At 48.0% G+C, this 22,527-nt stretch overlaps 1 protein-coding gene across 1 annotated transcript; it reads right to left on the minus strand.

The window, feature by feature from the left end:
* Positions 1-752: 752 nt before the first annotated feature.
* ptprb (protein tyrosine phosphatase receptor type b) lies at positions 753-22,050 on the minus strand. Its single transcript, XM_061959719.1, has 40 exons — positions 21,304-22,050; positions 20,824-21,163; positions 20,044-20,181; positions 19,837-19,968; positions 19,508-19,765; positions 19,172-19,438; positions 18,985-19,101; positions 18,775-18,921; positions 18,584-18,701; positions 18,369-18,514; positions 18,042-18,308; positions 17,894-17,952; positions 17,613-17,817; positions 17,449-17,546; positions 17,171-17,336; positions 13,253-13,383; positions 13,036-13,183; positions 12,696-12,965; positions 12,464-12,636; positions 9,814-9,964; positions 9,636-9,736; positions 9,399-9,564; positions 9,053-9,334; positions 8,646-8,924; positions 8,436-8,585; positions 8,217-8,356; positions 8,004-8,137; positions 7,765-7,871; positions 6,209-6,314; positions 6,072-6,152; positions 4,708-4,725; positions 4,567-4,648; positions 4,411-4,501; positions 4,258-4,334; positions 4,058-4,192; positions 3,870-3,992; positions 1,639-1,802; positions 1,432-1,567; positions 1,253-1,364; positions 753-1,179 (listed from the first exon to the last, which is right to left on the minus strand). Exons 1-40 carry the CDS (start codon positions 21,367-21,369, stop codon positions 1,133-1,135), a joined length of 5,928 nt encoding a protein of 1,975 aa, XP_061815703.1. The 5' UTR covers positions 21,370-22,050; the 3' UTR covers positions 753-1,132.
* Positions 22,051-22,527: the final 477 nt, after the last annotated feature.

Raw genomic sequence — 22,527 nt, forward strand, 5'->3', positions numbered from 1 at the left:
AGCTGAAAGACTCAGAAAATGAAATACAAAATTCTCTGGTCTGATGAGACAAAAATGCAACTCTTTGGCGTGAATGCCAGGCCTCATGTTTGGAGGAAACCAGGCATGGCTCATCACCAGGCCAATACCACCCTTACACTGAATACCATCCCTAAGGTGAAGCCTGGTGATGGCAGCATCATGCTATGGGGATGTTTTTCAGCAGCAGGAACTGGCAGATTAGAGTCAGGATAGAGGGAAAGATGAATGCAGCAATGTAGAAATACATCCTGGATGACAACCTGCTCCGGAGCGCTCTCTAACTCAAACTGGGGCGGTGGTTCCTGTTTCAGCAGGACAACGACCCTTAGCACACAGCCAAGATATCAAAGGAATGGTTTCAGGACATGTCCTTAAGTGGCCCAGCCAGAGCCCAGACTTGAATCCGATCCAACTTAATGGAGCTTGAGAGGTGCTGCAAAGAGGAATGGGCGAAACTGCCCAAAGATAGGTGTGCCAATCTTGTGGCATCGTATTAAAAAAAGACTTGAGCTGTAATTTTTGCCAAAGGTGCATCAACAAAGTATTGAAGAAATGCTATGAATACTTATGTACTTATGATTTCTTAGTTTTAATACATTTGCTAAATAAAAAATAAAAAAAAACATTTTACATTGTCATTATAGGGTATTGTGTGTCTAGATTAAATTTGTGTCTAAATTGTTTTATTCCATTTTGGAATAAGGCTGTACCACAACAAAATGTGGAAAAAGTGAAGTGCTGTGAATACTTTCCGGATGCACTGTATATATTTACATAAAGTAACGTTATTAAATAGTGTGAAATATATAAAAATAATGTCTTTTTATGTCAGTGCCAAAATTTCCGTTGTAAAAACCACACTCAGCCTGCATGTGGCCTCTCTTTGTACGTGTGTGGACTCATTTTGTGCCTATATGTCTCCCTCTTTCTCTACGCGCGAGTAAAAAAGACGGCAAGCGCGCGCACTGAGAGGCCGCGCAAGGGCAAACGGAGTCGGTGTGAGCTTAAACTGAGCCCGTGTGCATAGACAGTTCAGAGTGGTTTCGATGCGTGAGGATTTTGGCACTGTTTTGACGCCATACTCTTGCCTTTCTAACTCTACGTCCGCTCTTCATCTCGCTAGCTTGTGCATGCTTAGCGCCCCCGTGTGGACCAGTTCTGAAAGACAATCAAGAGGTCACGTTGTCATGGTTGTCATGGTGATGGCAAGACATGCCGAGGTTGTTCTCACCGCGGCACAAGTCCGGGTTGAAGTTCTCGTAGAGCGGACTCTCCTGTTGGCTGCGATGCTTGCGGGCTCTGAGGACGTCGCGGACGCACTGATGCAGGAAGGCGTACTGACTCTGTCACAGGAAGCAAACACAATGAGCACACGTCCACGCCGCTGACAAGTCTTCTTGGGACGCTCACCTCGGTCTGGACCATGTGCTGGCGGTGGAGGCGTAGGTCGAACACGCAACCGTACATGTCCACGCATCCTTTGGTGTCCAGCTGCTGCAGGACGCGGTCTAACGCGATGAAGGTCCCGGTGCGTCCTATGCCGGCACTGAACACACACATGGCGTCCGTGCTTAGAGCGGACGGGGTCAAACGTGCGCTGAGAAGTCCGGCGCCAACCTGCAGTGGACGACGCTCGGTCCCGCCTCAGCCGAGCGGTCCACGAAGTCCCGGACGGTCCTGACGAACTGGACCAGGGAGTGCGTGCTGTCTGGGACGCCGTGGTCTGGCCACACGGTGAAGTGGAAGTGACGCAGCAGCCGAGGGACACCGCCGCTCCTCTCCTGGGGGCGGAGTCATAAGCGTTAAAGGGGAACATTATCACCAGACCTATGTAAGCGTCAATATATACCTTGATGTTGCAGAAAAACGACCATATATTTTTTTAACCGATTTCCGAACTCTAAATGGGTGAATTTTGGCGAATTAAACGCCTTTCTATTATTCGCTCTCGGAGCGTCACATCGGGAAGCAATCCGCCATTTTCTCAAACACCGAGTCAAATCAGCTCTGTTATTTTCCGTTTTTTTCGACTGTTTTTTCAAGTTTCAAGTTTCAAGTTTATTCACAATACCATATAACAAATACAATAGTAGTAAAATATCATCATTTAAAGATGTTGGTACGTGAAAGGGTCCCCCAAATAAGCTAGAAGAAGCTTTTGACAGGGGGTCCAGAGGATAGAATATACATGGAATGATGGAATGATGGAACATGGTAGCAAGTACAACAACAAAAAACAAAACAAAAAAACAACGCTATATGATTAACACAAGATAATAGTACTAAAGCAAGCATACACATACATACATACATTCATTCAACCATGCAAATCCCAACAGTAGTCTACCCTACATGAGGCATTAAATATAGGTGGTTAATAGATAAGTTTTTAGTTTATTTTTGAAGTTGGAGAATGGATACAGCATCTTGAGGCTCTCATTAAGCCGGTTCCAAATCTTTGGTCCCCTGCATACAACACTTCGAGCGGTACAATCCAGTAAACGATGTTTCCCTGATATCAAATCTAAGTTACGAGTGTTGTGGGCATGCTGGGGATGGTAGATAGGAACCAAGCTACAGAGCCTTAAATTCAGCCTGTAAATGACTTGATAGGTTAAACAAGCATTTTGATAAATATTGAACTCTGTCAGTCTTAAGAGATGATAATTATGGAATAGATGTCGAGTGGGGGCATTAAACTTGGACCATGACAGGGCCCATATAATTTTCTTTTGCATAGATTCTAATTTGTGGAGGTAGGTAGGGAAGGTGTTACACCAGATGACATTACAGTAGTTTAGATGTGGTTCAAAGAGAGTTTTATATAGTGTGAGTAGAGCATAAAGAGGAAGATAATGACGAAGGTGAAAGAACAGGCCAACATATTTGGATAATTTGTTTAACAGATGGCTAATGTGACATTTGAAATTGAGGTATTCGTACCTTGGAGACATCATGCCTCGTCGGTGTGTTGTCGGAGGGTGTAACAACACGAACAGGGACGGATTCAAGTTGCACCAGTGGCCCAAAGATGCGAAAGTGGCAAGAAATTCCGCACACTTTACCGACGAAAGCTATGCTACGACAGAGATGGCAAGAATGTGTGGATATCCTGCGACACTCAAAGCAGATGCATTTCCAACGATAAAGTCAAAGAAATCTGCGAGCGGATGAGGGTATGTCTACAGAATATATTAATTGATGAAAACTGGGCTGTCTGCACTCTCAAAGTGCATGTTGTTGCCAAATGTATTTCATATGCTGTAAACCTAGTTCATAGTTGTTAGTTTCCTTTAATGCCAAACAAACACATACCAATCGTTGGTTAGAAGGCGATCGCCAAATTCGTCCTCGCTTTTTCCCGTGTCGCTGGCTGTCGTGTCGTTTTCGTCGGTTTCGCTTGCATACGGTTCAAACCGATATGGCTCAATAGTTTCAGTTTCTTCTTCAATTTCGTTTTCGCTACCTGCCTCCACACTACAACCATCCGTTTCAATACATGCGTAATCTGTTGAATCGCTTAAGCCGCTGAAATCCGAGTCTGAATCCGAGCTAATGTCGCTATTCCTTGCTGTTCTTTCCGCCATGTTTGTTTGTATTGGCATCACTGTGTGACGTCACAGGAAAATGGACGGGTGTATATAACGATGGTTAAAATCAGGCACTTTGAAGCTTTTTTTAGGGATATTGCGTGATGAGTAAAATTTTGAAAAAAACTTCGAAAAATAAAATAAACCACTGGGAACTGATTTTTAATGGTTTTAACCCTTCTGAAATTGTGATAATGTTCCCCTTTAACACACACACGCAGATGCCAGGGCGGCCATGAAGCGAGCGTGACCAGTCACCGAGGTGATCCTGAACTCGCGGACGGTCCACTCGGGAAGAATTGACTCAGACGTCATCTGGACCACCAGCTCGCCGTAGTAAAGCGCCTCCTTGTGGGCGGGCCAGTACTGCTCACACTTGACCTGCAGACAAGAGGCGGCGTCACTTGGCTGCATTGGCGTACATGGCGAATGTGAACGAGACCTACCCGCCCCTTTTCCACGCACTGCGTCACCATGACGACAGCGTGGACGCCATGTTCCCACACCATCCTCCAGAAGTCGTCCTTGGTTCCGGGCAGCGGGCCCTGCGTGGCGATGTACTCACGACGAAAGTTGTGACCCTGAGGGGGCGGAGTTACAGAGAGTGAGAAAGGAGGCGGGGCTTGCATCGCCGGAAGGCACGTACGGGAACGTAGCTGGCGTTGATGTAGTCGGAACACGGGTCGTCGTCGAGACACGACAGCTTCACTCGGGTGGAATCGTCTGGAGGGACACAAAGACAGACGTGCTGACTTAATGGGCGGAGCCAGCCGGCGAGGACTTACAGAAGTCAACTAACATGGCAGGATGTTGTTGTAGCGGTTCTTTGCGCGGTTCTCGGGCAGACGCGACACGTCCACGGTCTGGTTCCGACCCACATCCTTCAAGTCCTGGCGAGAACAAAGGTCACTCTCCTCCAGAGCCACGGCCAATGGCCGCCTACGCCCACTCTTACCTCAAACTCCTCGGACAGCAGGAAGCTGGCGTCGGCGCAGAGTTTGACCACGTGAGACTCGAAGTGACACGCCTTGACGGGACTGAACGCACACACACGTCAGCTCGAAGGAAGTTGTAAGAAAGTTGTGACTGGACTCACCTGGCGACCCGACGAGTGCTGCCATGGACAAACACACATTAGTCACATGTCTTATACACACACACACACACACACACACACACACACACACACACATACACTCTCACACATGCATTCTTGTATTTGTTACATTCTTGAGACCTCCGAAAAACATATACATACTATGCAAATATAAAAAAGGTACGCTTTTAGTTATTTTTTATTTTTTGTTTGTAATTGGTTAATTATCATTATTTACTTTAAGTTATTACAGTATGTCTCTATATACATAACATTTTTATTTAAAAAAAAAAAAAAAAATTTGGGGGGCACATTTGAATTTCTTACACACACTTGTTATTACATATGTTGGCCAGAGGGGGAGCACTTCAAATGTTTACGCACACTTGTTATTTCCTATGTTGACCAGAGGGGGAGCACTTTTAATACAGACACTCAGTCAATTTGAAAAATCCCATTGTGGATGGGGGCGTGGCCTGCAGGCCTGCAGCGGAACGGGATGTGCCAGGACCGACCTCGAAGTCAGCGACAGGTGCGTAAATGGCCCAGGTGGGCCTTGTTGTCTAATCACCTGTCGCTTTGTGTAAGCAACAACCGGGAGGAGAGACGGGGTTGGAGCTGGAGCAAGGGCGCGAGAAAGAGCAGGAGAGACAAACAGACAATTGCTGGAAAGCAACCTGAGGACATTAGTGCAAAATAAAACTGTATTGTAACCCTGAAACGGGCTCTCATGTCGGTGCTTGGTGGTCCGGCGCCAAATTGTGGAGGTTGACCCCCAGTGGGTTCTTCGGACCACCAAGCACCGACATGAAAGCCTGTTTCAGGGTTACAATACAGTTTTATTTTGCACTAATGTCCTCAGGTTGATTTCCAGCAATTGTCTGTTTGTCTCTCCTGCTCTTGCTCACGCTCTTGCTCCAGCTCCAACCCCGTCTCTCCTCCCGGTTGCTGCTTATACAGAGCGACAGGTGATTAGACAACAAGGCCCACCTGGGCCATCTACACACCTGTCGCTGACTTCGAGGCCGGTCCTGGCACACCCCGTTCCGCTGCAGGCCCGCAGGCCACGCCCCCCTCCACACCCATCTTTTTGGGACCACCCTCATTTTGATATATTTCACCACCAGGGGTGCAAATGAGACATTCTCTATTAGATGCAATGGTTTTCCATATTGGGACCATGATTTATGTCCTAACTTGTTTACCGGTCTTCATATGGATGGTACTTTTCCTTGTTGATGTCTCAAGACCGGTAGAAACACAATAACACACACACACACACACACACACACACACACACACACACACACACACACACACACACACACGCACACGCACACGCACGCACACACACACACACTAACCTCCTGACTGCGACGTACATCCCTGCATGAGGCACCTCCTTCCACATACTCATCCTCATCACAGGGCTTTCCTGCACCGCCCTAATAAAGAAACCAAGTCAGAACCAGAACCAGAACCAGGTCTAAGGCATACGTACACTTTATGAAGTCTGTGTCTGTAAAGGAGCAGCGAGACCACGGCCACCGTCACGCCAAGTAGGAACACGCTGGCACTCAGACCCTCCACCACGCCTCCTAGTGGCTCTAAGAGAAGCAAGCCCTCGCACATTAGTGAACAGCTCTGTGTGTGTGTGTGTGTGTGTGTGTGTGTGTGTGTGTGTGTGTGTGTTCTGGCAATGCGTACTTATTGGGGACGTCTTTCTGTTTACAGTCACTTTAGGGGACGTTTGACGTTATGGGTACCAAAATAAAGGTCCCCTGAAGGGAAACCTGTTTACAAAATCACTGTAAGGGATTTGTTTTGGGGACTTTTGCAAACTTTTCCAACTTTTCTTCCCCACTCACAGTGCGACTTTGCTGGGTGCGTTTTGGACATGTCGGGGGCATCCCCGGACTCGGGTGGAACGCGGCGGGACTTGTGGGACTCGAACCTGGGTGTCATTTTTGATCATTTCCGGGACTTTTGCCAACTTTTCTTCCCCACTCACAGTGCGACTTTGCTGGGTGCGTTTTGGACATGTCGGGGGCATCCCCGGACTCGGGTGGGACGCGGCGGGACTTGTGGGACTCGAACCTGGGTGTCATTTTTTATCATTTTGTGGGCTTTAGCCTACTGCTTCAAATTTTCTCCCCCACTCACAGTGCGACTTTGCTGGGTGCGTTTTGGACATGTCGGGGTAACCCCCGGACTCGGGTGGAACGCGGCGGAACTTGTGGGACTCGAACCTGGGTGCCATTTTTGATCATTTCCGGGACTTTTGCCAACTTTTCCTCCCCACTCACAGTGCGACTTTGCTGGGTGCGTTTTGGACATGTCGGGGGAACCCCCGGACTCGGGTGGAACGCGGCGGGACTTGTGGGACTCGAACCTGGGTGCCATTTTTGATCATTTCCGGGACTTTTGCCAACTTTTCCTCCCCACTCACAGTGCGACTTTGCTGGGTGCGTTTTGGACATGTCGGGGGAATCACCGGACTCGGGTGGAACGCGGCGGGACTTGTGGGACTCGAACCTGGGTGTCATTTTTGATCATTTTGTGGGCTTTAGCCTACTGCTTCAAATTTTCTCCCCCACTCACAGTGCGACTTTGCTGGGTGCGTTTTGGACATGTCGGGGGAACCCCCGGACTCGGGTGGCACGCGGCGGGACTTGTGGGACTCGAACCTGGGTGTCATTTTTGATCATTTTGTGGGCTTTAGCCTACTTCTTCAAATGTTCTCCCCCACTCACAGTGTGACTTTGCTGGGTGCGTTTTGGACATGTTGGGCACCCCTGGACTCACGTGGCCGGCTGCAAAAGGACCCCTGAAGGGGAATTTTCGCTCCCCCCTTCCCCTGTGACTATGCTGGGTGCATTTTGGGCATGTTGGGCACCCCAGGACTCGCGTGGCTGGCTGCGGGACTTGTGGTACTCAAACCTGGTTTTTTTTTTTTTTTTTACATGTTGGCCACGTTAGGGACATCTGCCCTGCTAGCCTACCAGTATAGGTGTGTGTGTGTGTATGTGTGTGTGTGTGTGTGTGTGTGTTTGTCACCTGCTTGTGTCCTGAGGGGTGTCGACAGATAGGTGTCGCTAAAGAGCGGCTGAGGGAACTCTTTGTCGGTTTCATCAAACAGTCGAGTGTACGCCCGCACGCTCAGCCTACACACACACACACACACACACACACACACACACACACGCACACGCACACGCACACGCACACGCACGCACACATGCACACACGTTAGTTGTGGCGTGTACTGAGGAGAAGGTGCACTTCCCGTTGGCTACCGGTAAGAAGTTCTGGCTTTCAGTGGTCCGTCACAGAAGTGCCCGTAGCTGTCACTCAAGAAGGAGTCGTCATGGTAACGATCGCAGGTCCCGCCCAGGCGGTCTCCTCCTGCCCCCAGGTTGACCTCCACTACCTGAGCAACGAGATCAGCTCACTTAGATTTTATTGTGAAAAAACGTTTTTCTTTTTACTCTCAGGTGGCGAGGCGTCACCTGGCCGCCTGAGGCGTCGGCATCTTGCGGACATCGGTTGAGGAAATAGGCGGTCTGGTAGGCCCGGACAGAAGCGTTGTTGATGTAGTGGCGGTAGGAGGGCAGAGGGTGGCGCTGCTCCGGCAGCAAGGCATCACCAGCTGTTATTTTTGGACAGTAGTTTTAGCTTTAACGTGACAGGAAGTGAAAAGGATAATCAGCAAAATAAAAGCACAGCACCGTCAGACTCGGCCGCGATGACGGCGAAATAACGCACGGCGCCATTGACATCGCTAAACCAGGAACAGTTGAAGCGAAACAAGATGGAGGACGTCGTCACCTTCGCCGTCATCTCGCTCACGGTCAGGCTGGGGGGCGGGGCCGGTGGACCTGTAAGCAAAGCCACTGGATGAACAACCTGTCAATCATACGTGCTGCGTGCTGACTCACGGTCGATCATCGTGACGGCCGTCTGCGTCACCGGCAGACTTGTCTTCCCCGAGGACGACACCCGTACCGTCATGGAGTACCTCCGGAAGGGGTCCAGGTGGTCCAGCGTGACCGTGGTGACTCCGCCCGACAGCCACAGCGTCGCCATCAGCTGCTTGTCGTCATGGCGACGACACTCCACCTTGTACGAGTCAAAGTCGGAGAGAGGAGGAGACCAGGAGCACGACACAGATGACGACGACGCGGGGACACAGTGGACGGACCTGAGGGGGGCCGGACCTGGGAGGCGGAGTTTGACATACAAGTTGGCAAAATAAACACACACCTATCTTGTAAAAAAAAAAAAAAAAAAAAACTAGATGTAAAGTAAGTAAGTAAAGTCATCAACATGTCAAAGCTCCACCCACTCGTTGTAACGCCTCTTTGAATTGGTTGGCTCCTGACGCTGTGACCGCCCATCGCCTCGCCCCCGCTGACCGTTGCTACTGTGAAGTTGTACTGTCGGCCCGGAAACATCCCGCCTATGAGGCAGCTGGTCAGCTGGTTTCCGGTGATTGACAAGCGGTCGGGGGGGGTCCACGCCACAGTAAAGTTGTTGTAGTCTCCAGAGGCGGGGCCAGCCCACGACAGCTCCAGCGTGCCATTGGATGGGCCTTGTTTGACGGACAGGTGAACGGGCGGTTCTGGAGCTGGAAGGAAAGGTTGAAAGTGGGTAGTCTGGAAGGAAGTGTTTCTTTTTCTTCATCATCTTACTTGTGCGTCCAAACGTTGAGGCCACGTTGCTCAGCTCGCCACTATGAGTGATGACCTCAACGCGGTACAGCCTACCAGGGGTCAGCCCTGTAAACATGTGACTCCTATGCTCCGCCCCCAGCAGCTGAGCTCCCAAGGTAGCTCCGTAGTGGTTGTACACGATCACCTGTAAGCAACGCGGACGCTCTCGTATTGATAGGACGAGGAACTTGAAGCCCCGCCCACAACCTGGCTCACCTGGTAGCTGCTCCGCCCACCCACCCCGTGCTGCCAGCTCGCCGTCAGTTTGTCCGTCTGTCCGAAACTTTCCAGCTGCAGCCGCTCTACAGGGGACGGAACTATAGGCGAGAAAACGAGTTCAGGACGATGACGCAGGAAAGATCAAAGCAAAGTGGATGATGACATCGTCACTGACCCGTCCTGGTGAGCACGGACGACTCGCTGCTCATGTCCCGACTCCAGCTGATCACCTGCAGGCGGTGAAGTCGTCCTGCTTCGAGGCCTGTGAACACGCGCTCGTCTACGCCTGGATGGACCTTGTCTACACCTACCAGCTTACCTGCCAGCTGCACCACAACCACACTCGATTAACCACACTTATTCAACAACACCTGTTTAATTACACTAATTAAATTATACCTGTTTAACCATACTAATTAAACCACACCTGTTTAACCATTTTAAATAAATCATACACATTTAGCCACTCTAATTAAACCATACCCGTTTAACCAAACTAATTAAACCACACCCATTTAACCACATAGTTAAATAATACCAATTCAACCACACAAATTAAACCACACCCGTTTAACCACACTAATTAAACCACACCCTTTTAGTCACATAATTAAACCATACCCGTTTAACCACACTAATTAAACCACACCCATTGAATTCATTTAACCACACCTTTTTAAATGTACTTGTTTAACCACACTTATTTAACAACACTTGTTTAAACCCACCCATTAAACCACACCAATTAAATCACACCCATTTAACCACACCAATAAACCATGTTACTACACTCTTTAGACCACACCCGTTTAACCACACTAATTAAACCACACCCTTTTAATCACATAACTAAACCATACCTGTTTAACCACACTAATTAAACAACACCCTTTTAATTCATTTAACCACACCTTTTTAAATGTACTTGTTTAACCACACTTATTTAACAACACTTGTTTAAACCCACCCATTAAACCACACCAATTAAATCACACCCATTTAACCACACCAATAAACCATGTTACTACACTCTTTAGACCACACCCGTTTAACCACACTAATTAAACCACACCCTTTTAATCACATAACTAAACCATACCTGTTTAACCACACTAATTAAACAACACCCTTTTAATTCATTTAACCACACCTTTTTAAATGTACTTGTTTAACCACACTTATTTAACAACACTTGTTTAAACCCACCCATTAAACCACACCAATTAAATCACACCCATTTAACTACACCAATTTAACCATGTTACCACACTCTTTAGACCAGGGGTCCTCAAGTACAAATCTTGAAGGTCCACAAATGTTTTTTTGAAACAGGCTGGGTCCGTTTATTATCGGTCAAGCTTATATAATAGCAGGAGGTAGGTAGTTTAACATTTTCTTAAAATTAACAAAAATAAAATAAATATCCAATAAAATACATGAAATATTTTCTTTGAAACAAAAATAAATAAGAACTTTGAAAAAATTTGTCCTCTGCATTTGACCCATCCCTTGATCACCCCCTGGGAGGTGAGGGGAGCAGTGGGCAGCAGCGGCGCTGCGCCCGGGAATCATTTTTGGTGATTCAACCCCCAATTCCAAGCCTTGATGCTGAGTGCCAAGCAGGGAAGAATGCTGGTATGAGCTTTTAAACATAACCCGTTAACTGCTGCCAATCAAATGGTGAATAAGATACTCTTTAGGGTTCATATGTTTGTAAATCTGACTGTGTTGAAGTCAGTGCCTCACCAGCCATCAACCTCACCGCACGTTACTGCTCTGTTGCTATTTGTTGTTGTGTCATAGATTTAACAAAAATCTTGCTTGATGTTTCATATGGCTTTTTCAGCCTCGTGATTTCTTTTTTTCTTAGCTCTGAATCATGAGGAAATGTCTCTTCAAATTCGCGGTGCTCTTTCAGATAGTGACGTTTCAGATTTTCACTTTTCACCAGAGCAACAGTAGTGTTGCATATTAGACACATTGGTCTGGTACTTGCAGTAGGTAGGATGAAAACATATTGCTCTGTCCATTCTTCCTTGAAACGTCGGTTTTCCCTGTCCACCTTTCTTTTACCAGCCTGAGCCAACTTGGAGCATGCCATTGTGATTTGATTCACATTCAGTGACTGACAAGTGAACAGTTAGCGAAGTAGCGATACGAGACAACTGTGTGCCTGCAGCGAAAGGTTCCATGCACTGTGCACATGACCCAGGTGGTAACAGCCTATCAGCGCGTCGTTGTGAAAGAGATGACAACCCATACCCCGGAATTAGTCAATCAGAGTGGCGTTCTCTCGCTCTCACTCCGTCTCTCTCTCTTTCTCTCTCTGAGAGAGAGAGAGAGAGAGAGACGGAGTGAGTGAGACACGAGAAGTGTAAACGAAACGTGGAGATATTTGACTAAAAACAACAAAGAACGTTGACTTGCGCTAGCGATAACTCACAGATAAATACAATTTTTATATTTTTTTATAATAATTATAATTATAATAATAAAAAAAAAATTATTTTTTTTTATTTACTTTTTTACTATAATTCGTGCTGGGTCCGGACGGACGCGTCGCTGGGTCCGGACATGGACCGCGGTCCGCCTGTTGAGGATCACTGCTTTAGACCATACCCGTTTAACCACATTAATCCAACCTCACCCCTTTAACCACGCCAATCAAATACCCATTTAACTACACTTATTAAACCACACCCATTTAACCACACTAAATAAACAACAACTCTTGAGCCCAAACCCGTTGAGCCACACTAAATAAGCTACACCCGTTTAACCATAAATTGCCTCTAGTGTGGCAAGGCTGATTAAGCTCCACCCACCTGATAATGCTCCTTCGCACTCTCTTTAGCTTGCTGTTTGTGATCGGATGCCTGTTCATCCACGGCAAAGAGAGACAGATCATAGATGTCCACATGACCAATGGAGGGGCACCAGGAGAAAGCCAGCGAGGACGTGTTGGCGGCGGCGGTCAGGTTGGTGACGGCGGCGGGCCCTGTGGTTTAAGGCAGGTTGAGTTCTCATGCAAAGAACTAAAGGTCAAGTGTCACTCACGTGTTTGACCCTCCGCTGTGACTTCCAATGACTCCACACTGCCGCTCAGCGTCGCCAGTCTGACGCGGTACCACTTCCCTGCCGTCAGACCCGCCAGGCGCTCGCTGCGGCTCTCAGCCGGGAGCGTTCGATTGACCTGTACGATGCTGGCGTCATCGCTCACCAGCAGCGCAAAGCCGTCGTACACGCCCACCGGCCCCTCCCACGTGACGGTGAGGCTGTGGGTCGTGTGGCCGTTGTCGGCCTGCAGAGCGCTGATTCTGGCCGGGGCTGCGGCACAGTAAGCACGTTAAATATCATTGGCGTGGGACATGACTCAATCGGTGGTTCTGAAGCTTACCTGTGCGACCAGACGCTGTGTTGCTATTGGTCAGCTTCCCGCTTCGTGATTGGATAGTAAAATTGTAGGCCTGGCCAGGGATCAGATCCAGAAAGTCCAAAGAGGCCACGTGTTTGGGCACCAGCCGGGTTTCCATCACAGGTCCATCCTGGAGACAGGGAGTGACAGCAGGAACCAGGAAGTCTGACGTTTGACTAGTCTTGGGCGTACGACTCACAGAAGCAGAAAGCGAGGCGACGTACATGTCCATGTCTCCGTTTGCCGGCGTCCACGTGACCACCAACCCCCCGCCAGAGTCCTTTGGGTTTCGGCGTGGCGCCAAGTGCAGATTTGTCACGGCTGCGGGAACTGGACAGGAAACCAGAACGTCAGGTCACCAATGTGCCGACGAGGACTACTACTACTCATGCGTTCGTTACGTCTCGTCTCGATTAATGTAACGTATTATTTTTGGGTCTCCCTATGTCTAGCATTAAAAGATTACAGTTGGTACCAGAGGTGGGACCAAGTCATTGTTTTGCAAGTCACAAGTAAGTCTCAAGTCTTTGCCCTCAAGTCCGAGTCAAGTCCCGAGTCAAGACAGGCAAGCCCCGAGTCAAGTCCAAAGTCAAGACTGGAAAGTCTCAAGTCAAGTCCTAAGTCCTGCATTTTGAGTTTCGAGTCCTTTCAAGTCCTTTTAACCACAGACTAATATATTAACACAGATTGTGTATGCTTTTCAAACGCTGTATTTATTTATTAAAACAAGTGCATTTTAAATTGCAGGAAAGAAAATTGTGCTGACATTGCACTTTATAATAGCACTATTAACCAGTCATTTTAAACATTAACTCATTCCTTTACAGAACAAACACATTGAAAAATAAAGTGCAAATGTACTTATTTGTACAAAAGTGTTAACATTGAAAAAACATGACATATACGTGAACATAACAAAAAAGTTGTACTTTTTATATGTCAGGGCCCTATGCTGCATTGCATTTGCAAAAGACCAAATTAGCCAAGAGTCTGTCAGTCATTTGTGCACAATGGGGGCGTAGTATGATGCCACCATGGCTGAAAACTCGCTCCACTGGAGCACTGGAGGCAGGCACTGCCAAGACTCTCATGGCCACTCGGAACAGTGAAGGAAGAGTCTTCATGTTCAATGCCCAGAACAAAAGGGGGAGAGAGGTTTTTTGGGTTGGTGCACTACTTGTAAGTGTATCTTGTGTTTTTTATGTTGATTTAATAAAAAAAATAAAAAAAAATATTTCTTGTGCGGCCCGATACCAATCGATCCACGGACCAGTACCGGGCCGCGGCCCGGTGGTTGGGGACCACTGAGGTAAACAACCAACAGTATGTCAGAAAGCTAGCTAAAACGGTACACATATTCATAATATAGTATACATTTTAACTGACCTTTATTTTACTATTTTTGTCTTTTTTAGGTGGCTAAAATACGCGGTGCTGCTGACCGCCGTCTAACGTTACGTGTGATATCTTGACTAACGTAACCCTGCTTAAAAAAAAATCACTGAACAAAAAGTATGAATAAGGTAGTGAACTGCAACAGATTCCCGTGTTTGCAATAACGTTATAACGTTAGCAGTAAACCTCACTGATTTAACTACACAGCAAATAAAAGTCACGTTACTTAGCCAATAAACGTTATCTTACATTCAAAACTTACCCTTCTTTGTGCAACTTCAAATGCCGGACAAAGTTGGAAGTTGTTGCCTCTCCATCAGTCATTTTCGAACCGCATGTGTTGCATACTGCAAACCGTTTTGTGTTGACCACCTCGTAATTTTTATACCCAAACGAAGTTATTTTAGGTATCATTTTTTGTTCACTGGCTGTGGTTTGGACATGTCTTCTTCGTTGGTTGTCCTGCAATTTGATTGGATGAATGCTGTGTGATGAAAACAAAGTAGATCTAATTTGATTGGCTGTTGTACTGAGACCACACCAGCTGACACACGCAACGCTGATAGACAAGTACACAATGAAAAATACGGAGCGCTCCCGAATAACTTTTTCCTCTTTGGGTTTTGGGGAAAGTAGCAAGTCATGTCAAGTCATGTCAATTCAAAAGGCTCAAGTCCAAGTGAAGTCACAAGTCATTGATGTTAAAGTCTAAGCCGAGTTGCAAGTCTTTTTACATTTTGTCAAGTCGAGTCTAAAGTCATCAAATTCATGACTCGAGTCTGACTCGAGTCCAAGTCATGTGACTCGAGTCCACACCTCTGGTTGGTACAAAATGCGGCTGCTAGACTTTTGACAAGAACAAGGAAGTTTGATCATATTACGCCTATACTGGCTCACCTGCACTGGCTTCCTGTGCACTTAAGATGTGACCAATGTTCCCTCTAATTTTTAATGTGTGTGAGCAAATGCACAAACTCCCTGAGCATTCAGTGGAGCACATGTGAGCAACATCAGACGTGCACACTGTGGCCACACCAGCGTCACACCTGTCCCAAACCTGACATCATAACAATTTAAATGTTTTATTAAAATCATTTTCTGATATAAGTGATTTTGCCCTCCTACAATGACAATAACAAAAAAACATGTTTTTCATGACCAATGTGCTAGTATTGTATGTCTGGCTGCGGGTCCTGCCTTTAAAAGAAATGTTACCCCTTTCAGAGATTACATTTAGTTCCTGTAACTTTCTGTCTGTAAAATACATCTTTTTAGTAGCATTTATTAAATCTAGTGACAATATTTCATGAATAATAACCTGAGATTAACATTCTTAATAAATGGCAGTAAAATAAGCACACATCTGATTGAGGAGTCAGAGTGTTACAACCTGGCATTTACACATTGTGTGGCGTTGGGGTTGTCCGACTTTTTGTGTGGCCATAAACGCAACACTGGCTAAGTGTCATGAGTGCGTGTGTTGGTGCAGGTGAGAGAGCGAGCGGCTTCTGTTGAAACGACGAATGACAAAGTTGGTTTAAGCCTGGTTTGTATGGCAGAAAATTACCAGTTTTTATAGATAAAAGTTTTTTTGACTCATGTTTTTGGTGTGGTTACAAACAGTTTTGCTCAATAAAGTGATTGATGTAATTCCTGTCCGTAAAGTGTCTCGACAGACGATAATTGAACTGTGTTGACTAAGATTGTTTTATTCATCGGGGCCACTCTTGTTGTCACTTGTCACTCATAGAGTTGCATTGCAAAATCATACAGAATAAATTGTAATGTGTTTATTTTGTTTAAAGTTCAGATGGGATTTTTGATTTTCTGCCCAGCATTAATTTGCTGTGCGCAGAGGACGCGTGAGCAGTGCGCAATTGCGCAGGCGCGCACCTTAGAGGGAACGTTGGATGTGACTTTAAGGTTTTACTACTTACGTATAAAATACTACACGGTCTAGCTCCATCCTATCTTGCCGATTGTATTGTACCATATGTCCCGGCAAGGAATCTGCGTTCAAAGAACTCCGGCTTATTAATGATTCCCAGAGCCCAAAAAAAGTCTGCGGGCTATAAAACGTTTTCTATTCGGGCTCCAGTACTATGGAATGCTCTCCCGGTAACAGTTAGAGATGCTACCTCAGTAGAAGCATTTAAGTCCCATCTTAAAACTCATTTGTATACTCTAGCCTTTAAATAGAACCCCTTTTTACACCAGTTGATCTGCCGTTTCTTTTCTTTTCTCCTCTGCCCCCCTCTCCCTTGTGTGTGTGGGGGGGGGCACAGGTCCGGTGGCCATGGCTGAAGTGCTGGCTGTCCAGAGTCGGGACCCGGGGTGGATCGCTCGCCTGTGCATCGGTTGGGGACGTCTCTGCTCGGGATGGTCTCCTGCTGGCCCCACTATGGACTGGACTCTCACTATTATGTTAGATCCACTATGAACTGGACTTTCACTAATATGTTGGATCCACTATGGACTGGACTTTCACAATATTATGTCAGACCCACTCAACATCCATTGCATCTGGTCTCCCCTAGAGGGGGGGGGGGTCACCCACATATGCGGCCCTTTACAAGGTTTCTCATAGTCATTCACATCGATGTCCCATTGGGGTTGTGAGTTTTTCCTTGCCCTTATGTGGCTTGTGCAGCCCTTTGAGACACTTGTGATTTAGGGCTATATTAATAAATTGATTGATTGATTGAAACACTGCGCATTCTACCTGTCCGAGCCTCCATGAACTGGGCTCTCTGGTTCGGTCCGCTGAATGACGACACCACAATCTTGTAGCGCCGCCCCGGGGTCAAAGAGGACAGGCGGTGATCTCGAACATGGCTGGCCAACGTGGCCGCAGGGAAAACACGCGTGTCGTTGAAGAGTAACGTGACCTGCACACACGAAACATAGCTGAGCTAGGCTAGGCTAAACTAAGCAAGGCTATGACTGAGCAGCACAGAATGGTCATGTAATGAACCCAAGTCCACCGTGATCCCTGCATACCTCATAGTGGTCCACATCTCCTGGGGCGGGGCTCCAGGTGACGGTGAGGTCACATGATCCTACGTTGCTTAGCGACAGATTGGCCACAGCAGCTGGAACTGAGAGAAATGACCAAAAATTGTGAGGAACTTGTCAAGAATTTTACACAACCTGCTGGGACTCACGTGTGCGCCCATCTGTAGACACACTGCTGACGTGAGCGCCGCTCCATGTTTCCACGGTTACGGTGTAAAGCCTGCCTGGCGTCAGAGACCAGAAGACGCACTCACTGCGGCTGGACGCCACACTCTGGTTCTGCAGAACACTGTGGTTGTAGGAGATGAGAACCACGTAGTTGTCCAAGTCTCCGGCTGCGTGTCGCCAGTACACCTAACAGGAAGTGACATTACAGCTAATGCTAATTCTAACTGACTGTATTGTTTGCTCTAATTAGGAGGTAACACACCTTGAGAAAGTCCTCTCTTGCCGAGTGTACGGCGGTAGGATTCTGCACGGTGGCAGGTTCTGTTACGCAGAAAGATAACAAGACCCAAATGTTTCTCTGAGTCAACCATAGCAGTGAAACGGACTAGGATGGAGCCAAGCTTTCGTACGTGTGCGTGCTTGAACTTGGGTGGCGTTCTCCAGGCTGCCGCTCCTTGTCACTATGACGACCGTGTATAGTCGCCCGGCCACCAGCGAGCTGAAGGAGCACTCGGGCAGCGAGGAGCGCGACACGGCGAGCGTGTGGACGTTCCGACTGCCGTCCTGAAGCCGGACCAGGTAACTGTCGACAGCGCCCACCGCGGGGCTCCAGGACACATGCAGGGTGTCCGGCCTGCCCGCGTTGACCACAGTTACCTCGGCAACAGATGCTGGGGCTGGAAATAAAGTGATTAAGACTTAACATGCCTGACCTTAGAGCAAAATTCTGCACTCACCCGTTCTTGCCTCCAAGCTTGTGGCTTTGGACTCCACACCCCCACTGACAGTGACGGCCTGCAGCCTGTAAAGGGCGCCTGGCGTTAAACCCGCCATCAGGAAGGAGGCGGAGCTAGAGGGAAGACTGTGGTTGTGAACCACTACGCTGTGGAAGATCACAGAGAAACAATAACATGTTTGCTCCGCTAAACTAAGCTAAGCTAAACTAACACACCCATCCTTGAGAAGCACGACTGTGTAGTAGTCCAAGTCTCCACGCGGTTTTTCCCATGACGCCAGCAGGCTGTCCACGCCGACGCTGCGTAGCGTGATGACGCTCAACGCCATGGGAACTGTGGACAACACACTTCCGGTCAGGAGGGTGCGCTTTCACAGTTGCAAAGAGAAGAAGAAAAATTGAACAACCTGTTCGCCCCTCCACAGACACTGACGTGCTGAGCATCGCGCTCCTGGTCGTCACAGTGATGGTGTAGCGCCTCCCAGGGGTGAGGACGTTGAAAGTGCACTCTCTCATGTTAGGCTCCACCTCCCTGGTATCTATGGCGATGTCACCTACAGGGCCACACGTTCGTCAGTCGAGATGTAGTTGTGACAGTGGTCAGTGGGTGTGGCTACCGTGGCGAAGAGTCAGCAAGTAGCTGTCACGTGACCCAGAGGGGGCGTGGTTCCACATGGCGCTGAGGGAGGTTTCGTCTGCGTGTCGGATGTGGAGGTTGCACGCCGGCGCCGGAGCTGCCCACATCACCACAGAATGGTGTCAGTTTTCACGCCAAGTTAGGTGCAAAACAAATGCTCCTCTCACCTGTCGCGCCGTCGCAGCTGCTCTCGGCTGCCATGCCGCCGCTCTCGACCCTCAGCGTTGCTCTGTAAGTCCTTCCAGAAAGTAGCCCCGCCCCGACAAAGGTGAAGTTGACAGCTTCCTTGTTCACAGCGGTGCTAACTAATTGCTGGGAGCCATTGTATAAGAAGAGCCTGTAGCTGTCCCAGTGACCAGCAGGGGGCGACCAGGACAGCAAGAGACCCCCGATGGAGGAGGGGCTCAGGGCGAGGAGAGATGCCGGCGCCGGGGCTGCATGCCACACAAGGACAGGGTTATTAAGCTGGCGGGAAAGAAGACAAGAAGTCGGTCCTATCACACCTGTTTGAGCGCTGATCTCTGATTGGTTGAGCAGCTCGCCGCTACGAGAGGTCACCGTAACCCGACAGGCCGAGCCAGGGGTCAGCTGATCAATGACGGCCCCCGTAGCGTCAGGAGGAAGACTCGTCTTATGCGCGCTCGTGTTGTTGGACCGCAGGGAGACAACCAGAGCGTCCACGTCGCCTTCGGGCCGTTTCCATGACAACCATAATGAGGTGCTGTTGCTGTCAGCTGAGAGGTTGCCCACGGCAGACGGGACTAGAGACAAAACATTAGGGACGTTACACTTCAAATCATCCGACCACCTTTACTGCTTCCTCCCTTCCCACCTGTCTGGGCCTCGATGGTCGTGCCGTTCTGCAGCCCGCCTGCCTCCGTCGCCATGGTAACGTTGTAGCGTCTCCCCGGAATCAGGCCGACGAGCGTGTGTCGCGTGGCCGTGCTCTCCAACAGCAGACGGGCTAGTGGGAGGGGTCACAAGGTCACACAAGCTTTTTGCTCATTGCACAGAGTGCAGAAAGTGTGACGTCACATACCGGAATCCTCTAGGCGGTCGGCATGTTCCCTCCACAGCAGCCTGAAACGCTGTGTCCTGCCCGGGCCCGCCTGCCAGGAGAATCCCAGGCTGTCACAGGACCTGGAGGTCACACACAAACCCGCTGGCGCCGAAGGATCTGAAACGCACACACACACAATGAACAACTTGCAATCATATACATATACACACACAGAATGTATACAGTCAGTCTTATTATGGTTCTCTGCTGCCCCTAGTGGTCAAAGTGGGACACTGGCGGCGCTACAACGTTTTTGAAGATCACACAACTTGAGAAAAAGTTCCATCATGAACATTTATATAACAATGTTTACTTTGGGTGTAACGGTGTAAAAGTCAGAGTCCTTACAGGATGGTGAAAGCAAACACACACCATAGAACAATGGAGGACAGGAAATGAAGCTCAGCCCTGCATGGAAACACAACAACTTCTGTTCTGGAGACCCTCCAACACTCCACACACACACTCCACACACACACTCCACACACACACTCACACACACACACACACACACACACACACACACACACACACACACACACACACACACACACACACACACACACACACACACACACACACACACACACACACACACTATCGCCGCCAGTCAGCCGCTGTACACTTCCTGCCGCCAATCAGAGTTCGGTGGCAAGGGGAAGCTTCATTAGCGAGGAGACGTGCGACCTGGAGGTCACACCATGTTGTGTGACTTCCCAAGAGGCCACATATTAACTTTGATTGTTCTTCAGAACTCACTGGTGTGCACGGTGATGTTGGCCGCGTCCTCGCCGCTACCGGACCGAACCTGCAGCATGAACGCGCTCCCTGGTTCCAAATAATGCAACCCGCAGGTGAAGACTCCTCCCTCGTCATCCACCTGTCCACCATTTCCTGTTAGCCCAGCGATGACGTCCGGCGGTCCCTCCATGCACTCTGTGCCATCGCCGCGGCCGTCCAGCGACGTCACCGCAAAGGAGCAGCCGCGTCCAGGTGTGCTGAGCGTTAGCTGCACCCAATCCCAGTTGGACGCCACCTTGGAGACGGAGACGCTACACTGACTTGATGGTTTGTCTGCGGGAGCCGAGCGGGTCAGACCCTGACGGACAGATGGATAGATCCTCATCATTATCATCATCAACACTTGAATAGCAAGTCATGTTTCGTGTTTAAAAAACATCAATAGCGGCCCTAAAAAAACAAACATTCAAGATGAAAATGATGATTCAAATGCCATACCTGCAGCACCTGCATCAACGTGAAGACCCGCCAGCACAAATGAGTCCACTTTTGACACCTCGGCATTTTGTCTCTTTGTGGCGTCCACCATAATCGTCTAGTCGCTCTGCTCGAAGCGTCCAGCGAACAGCAGCACCACAGTCTGAGTGCGCGACTCCCAGTTCAGCCTTTCCTGCTTCTCTTTGTCCGCCTCTTCCTGTCCGCCACTAAGAGACTATAAATAACACGTCAGAAAACCTTTCACTTCTTCGGCCTTTTCATGTCCTCCATTGTCTTCCATCGACTTTCCCTTTTGTAGCCTTTCTGTCACTTTTAATAACGCAGGTTTGATAATATTTCACCGCACATTCATCGTTGAAATGAAAAAACTGCGAAGACGAAGGTCATCACCTCACCTCAGACATTCCTTGTCATGTGGACCAAATCTGTGTGAAGTTGCCCTTCCCCCACACCTTGTCAAAAGCTCCCCAAACGTGTCCTCATCACTTGTGCTGGTTTGTGCTTTACATATTTTTGTTTGTGCTGTTACGGTTTTTAAGTTATTCTAAAATGTTCTGACTAGGGATGTCATCCACACACACCCCAAACGTGTTTCATTTGTTTTTGCGTTTGTGCTGCAAATGTTTTTTTTAATCTATCATGGTTTTATGCTATTCATTTTTTAGGTTTTATAACCAGCCTCACCCCCCACACCTTGTCAAAGTGTCTCCAACTGTGTCCCAATCGTTTGTGCAGCAATTTTTTTTGTCTATTGAAGGATGGATGGATGGATATTTTTTATGTTATTAACATTTAATGATTTAGAACCAAGCCCCCCCCTTCCGCCTTGTCAAAACCTTCACAAACTTTTCCCATTTCTTTCGTGCTGCAATTTTTTTTGGTCTACTTTAGTTTTTAGGTTAATGTTTTAGAGTTTTCATGTCATTAACGTGTTATTATTCATAACCCCCCCATGTCAAAATCCCCCCAAACTCGTCCCATTCGTTTGTGCTACAATTTATTTTACTATTAAAATTTTTATATTAACATTTAATGATTCATAACCAGCCCTCCCCTCTCTTCCCCCTTTAAAAAACATTTTCCAAACGTTTCCCATTCAATTGTGCTGCAATTTTCTTTGTCTAACTATTATAGTTTACATGTTATTTTAAATGTTTTATGATTCATAACCAGCCTCATAAAACGGTAATAACATAAAAACTATAATAGTTAAACAAAATAATT

The sequence above is a fragment of the Nerophis lumbriciformis genome, linkage group LG05 (assembly GCF_033978685.3).
Source record: "Nerophis lumbriciformis linkage group LG05, RoL_Nlum_v2.1, whole genome shotgun sequence".
In the NCBI taxonomy this organism is placed as follows: Eukaryota; Metazoa; Chordata; class Actinopteri; order Syngnathiformes; family Syngnathidae; genus Nerophis; species Nerophis lumbriciformis.

What these genes read in the sequence shown, in the direction of transcription:
- ptprb (XM_061959719.1), bottom strand. Translation starts at nt 21,369, where the DNA reads ATGCCGAGGTGTCAAAAGTGGACTCATTTGTGCTGGCGGGTCTTCACG. An exon ending in TCGCCTCGCTTTCTGCTTCT is followed by an intron (nt 13,184 to 13,252) that starts GTGAGTCGTACG and finishes CCCTGTCTCCAG; the next exon opens with GATGGACCTGTGATGGAAAC. An exon ending in CTCAACGTTTGGACGCACAA is followed by an intron (nt 9,335 to 9,398) that starts GTAAGATGATGA and finishes CTTTCCTTCCAG; the next exon opens with CTCCAGAACCGCCCGTTCAC.